The following is a 3,325-nucleotide window of genomic DNA, read 5'->3' as shown; positions in this document are numbered from 1 at the left end:
AAAAAAAAAATCTGTACCAAGTGCCCCAGGGTCCACAGGTTTTGTCATCGGGTCAGACCACTAGACTGGTCCAGAGGGTGGAGACCTGGGAGAGGCCTCTCAGGTGTCAGCCGGTCAGAACACTGGACCTGGGCCAGGAAGCAATGAAGGAGAGGAGGGGAAATGAGGGTCTGGGTGGGCATTAAGCAGAGGGGAGCAGGTCTTCCACAGAAACCTGTGAGAGACTAGATGCCAGAAGACGCATACTGGGGTGGGACAGACACTCGAGGATTTGTGAAGGGGTCTGACCAGTGGGCTATGGCAGGGGCAGGCATGGGAGCCCATTTGGAGGAAAGGCAGCAGGGGCTGGGAGAGACAACAGTCAGGGCTCAGTACTCTTGGAAGTTTGGGACCCAGTCGGAAAAGGTGAGACTCTGTGAAATTCCTTAGGCAGAGAAGTCAGGGCTGGACCTAAACACCCAGTCAACAGTCTCTACTCTTCACAGGCATGGCTCACCATAGTGATGCCAAGAGTCCCAGAGTGCCCTTCCAAACAGAAAGGCTGGCGGTTCTAATCCAGCCAGAGGCGATTCTGAAGACAGGCCCAGTGATCTGAAAAGTTCCAGCCTTGAAAACCCTGCGGAGCAGTTCTGCTCACGGTCACACTACCAGTAAGCAAGGTAACCATGGGCATGCTTGCTAGCCCGTAGTGAACAAGTTTCCACCACATCAAAGATTTTTACTTCTAGATCTGGCTGGTATCAGTCTCTCTCATACCCCACACGGCCTTCTGAGAGAATCAAATTCTCTTCAAATTTACAATCTCCAACAACAAATACCCAGTAAGCAAGGTAAACACGGGCTTACTTGTGCTTACTTACTAATCTAGAGTGAAGTTTTGCATGTACCAGGTAAACATAAGTTTACTTGTGTTTACTTATTAATCTGGAGTTCTGGTGTGGCTCTCCTTGGAAACGCTACAAGGGGTCGCTATGGGTCGGAGCGGACTCAACGGCACTTAACAACAATTTGTTAATCTGTAATAATTTCCAAACCATTTCACATATACCCAATAAGCCTGGTAATCATGTTGTTGTTGTTATGTGCCATCGACTCATAGAGACTCTGTATAGGGTTTCCGAGGAGTGTGTGGTGGGTTTGAACCACTGACCTTGCAGTTAACAGTCCAGTGCTTACCTACAGCACCACACCAGGGCTCCTGTTGTTGTTAACTAGAGTAGAAAGTCTCTCATCTTGCTCCCTCGGAGTGGTTGGTGGACTCGAACCACAGAATTTGTGGTTTGAAGTCCAGTGCTTATCCTACAGAGCCACGATGTTACTTATTAATCTATAGTGAACCGTTTCACCTGTATCCAGTATATTAGGTAAGCAAGAGCTTACTTGTGCTTAGTGACGTACGATTAGTAACTAAGCACTAGTAAGCTCGTGTTTACCTTGCTTGTCAGGGACTCCTCTCCTGTACATATATGGTAGACTTGGGTTAGAATTCACCCCATGGCAACTGGGGGTTTGCTGGGATCCACCATCAATACTCAGGGAAGCAGCAGTCAAGAAATCAAACAATATATTACATTAGGCAAATGTGCTGCACAAGACCTCTTAAAAGTGTTGAAGAGCAAAGATGTCAGCTTGAGGACTAAGGTGCGCCTGACCCAAGCCATGGTATTTTCAATAACCTCATATGCATGCAAAAGCTGGACAGTGAATAAGGAAGACAGTAGAGGAATTGATGCATTTAAGTTATGGTGTTGGAGAAGAATACTGAAGGTGCCATGGACTGCCAAAAGAGCAGACAGAAGCACAGCCAAAGTGCTCCTTGGAAGTCAGGATGGCCAGACTTGGGCTCTTATACTTCGGAAATATTGTCAGGAGGGACCAGTGCCTGGAGAAGGATATCATGTTTGGTAAAGTGGAAAAAAAAAAAGAGGCAGACGCCCAGCGAGCTGGATTGGCACAGTGGCGGCAGCAAAGGGCTCAGACGTAGCAACGATTGTGAGGTTGGCCCAGGTGGGGCAATGTTTCGTTCTGCTGTACATAGGGTCGCTATGAGTCAGTGCTGATTCGATGGCATCTAACAACAACTGGGAGTTAACCTTAAACGCTGGATTTTCCGAGGGTAACATTACTACACCTAAATCTCATCCTGCACCTCTGGGAGGGAGCTGGGATGGTCCCCAAGTTACAGTTCTGGACACACAGAAGGGGCATAGGCTCCCGGTTCAAGTCCGCAGCACTACGCCCGCGGGATCTCCCCAGTTCCTCAAAGTTTGCAGCTACTTTCTAGGTGACGGATCCCGGGCAGAACCTGCCCTTCCTTCCCAACTCAGCCCAGCACAAAGGAGCCCAGTAGACCAAGCCGAGCGCCCAACCTAGACTTGAGGCTTTTGGGGGCTGTAGCGCCTCGGGGGCTCTTACCTGCTCAGTCCGGTCAGGGCGCGCTCCATTCAGCCCCGGAGGTACCCCCAGGCCGGCGCTGGCCCCGGGAGCCTCGAGGATTTCGGGGGAAGGCTGTGCGCCAAGGGGCCGCCGGAGGGAAACCGCACCAGTGGGCAGGGCCAGGGTCGCGGCCAGGAGACCCCCGGCTAGCACCCAGGGGGCGCCCGCGGGACCCATAGATGCCGGGGCGAGCGACCCCCAAGTGGCCGGAGCAACCGAGTGGCGGACGCTTCCGGACCCCGGACCCGCCCCGCCGCGGAGCATGCTCAGTGTGCACGGCCACCGAAAGTTTTCTGGAGGGGACCTGGCATCCGGGACTCGGCGGGCGGGGGGCGGTTGACGGGGCCCCACCCCACCCAGATCTGGGCCCTGCCCAAATCAGATCCAGAAACTCCCGCATCCCAACGCTTTCAAGATTCCAGTGCCCCTGGGTGGTGCAAATGTTTGGCTGCTAACTGAAGGGTTAGAGGTTCCTGTACACCCAGAGAGAACAGATCAACTTGGAACACTTCAGCCACTGGAAAACCTGATGGAGCACAGCTCTACTTTGACACACACCGAGTCACCAAGAGTTAGAATGAATTCAACCCCAGAGCAGTTTGCTCAATATCAGCTCAGATTCGCCTCCTCCAGGCAGCCTTCCCTGATACACACACCTCGCCCAGAGACACTTTTGGAGAGACATGAGAGCATAGAGGGGCAGCAGTGAGGAGGACCCGCACTTCAGGGCTGGTAGGTGGAGGAAGAGGGAAAAGCAGCCCTTGCTTAAATCACTACCTGCATTGGCTCAGTACACAAACACACAGACACTCACACTCCCAGTTGGAGGCAGGGAGCCTTTCATTCTTCTTGGATCAACTATCAACACTCATGGAAGCAGCAGTCAAGA

General features: G+C 52.3%; 2 protein-coding genes across 2 annotated transcripts in view; one reads left to right on the top strand and one right to left on the bottom strand.

The window, feature by feature from the left end:
- Positions 1 to 2,613, bottom strand: part of EVC2 (Ellis van Creveld syndrome 2) — a 158,481-nt gene extending 155,868 nt beyond the window's left edge. The window contains exon 1 of the mRNA XM_006874141.1: positions 2,416 to 2,613. Coding sequence (XP_006874203.1) covers positions 2,416 to 2,613 — 198 coding nt within the window. The remainder of the gene's footprint in view (positions 1 to 2,415) is intronic.
- A 2-nt stretch (positions 2,614 to 2,615) lies between these two features.
- Positions 2,616 to 3,325, top strand: part of EVC (Ellis van Creveld syndrome) — a 101,055-nt gene continuing 100,345 nt past the window's right edge. Inside the window, exon 1 of the mRNA XM_006874140.1 lies at positions 2,616 to 2,867. Within this exon, the coding sequence (XP_006874202.1) occupies positions 2,616 to 2,867 (252 nt within the window). The remainder of the gene's footprint in view (positions 2,868 to 3,325) is intronic.

Source organism: Chrysochloris asiatica, unplaced genomic scaffold, assembly GCF_000296735.1.
Source record: "Chrysochloris asiatica unplaced genomic scaffold, ChrAsi1.0 scaffold00262, whole genome shotgun sequence".
NCBI lineage: Eukaryota > Metazoa > Chordata > Mammalia > Afrosoricida > Chrysochloridae > Chrysochloris > Chrysochloris asiatica.
The sequence above is the reverse complement of the archived record's forward strand: the minus strand, read 5'-3'. Positions and strand labels throughout refer to the sequence as shown.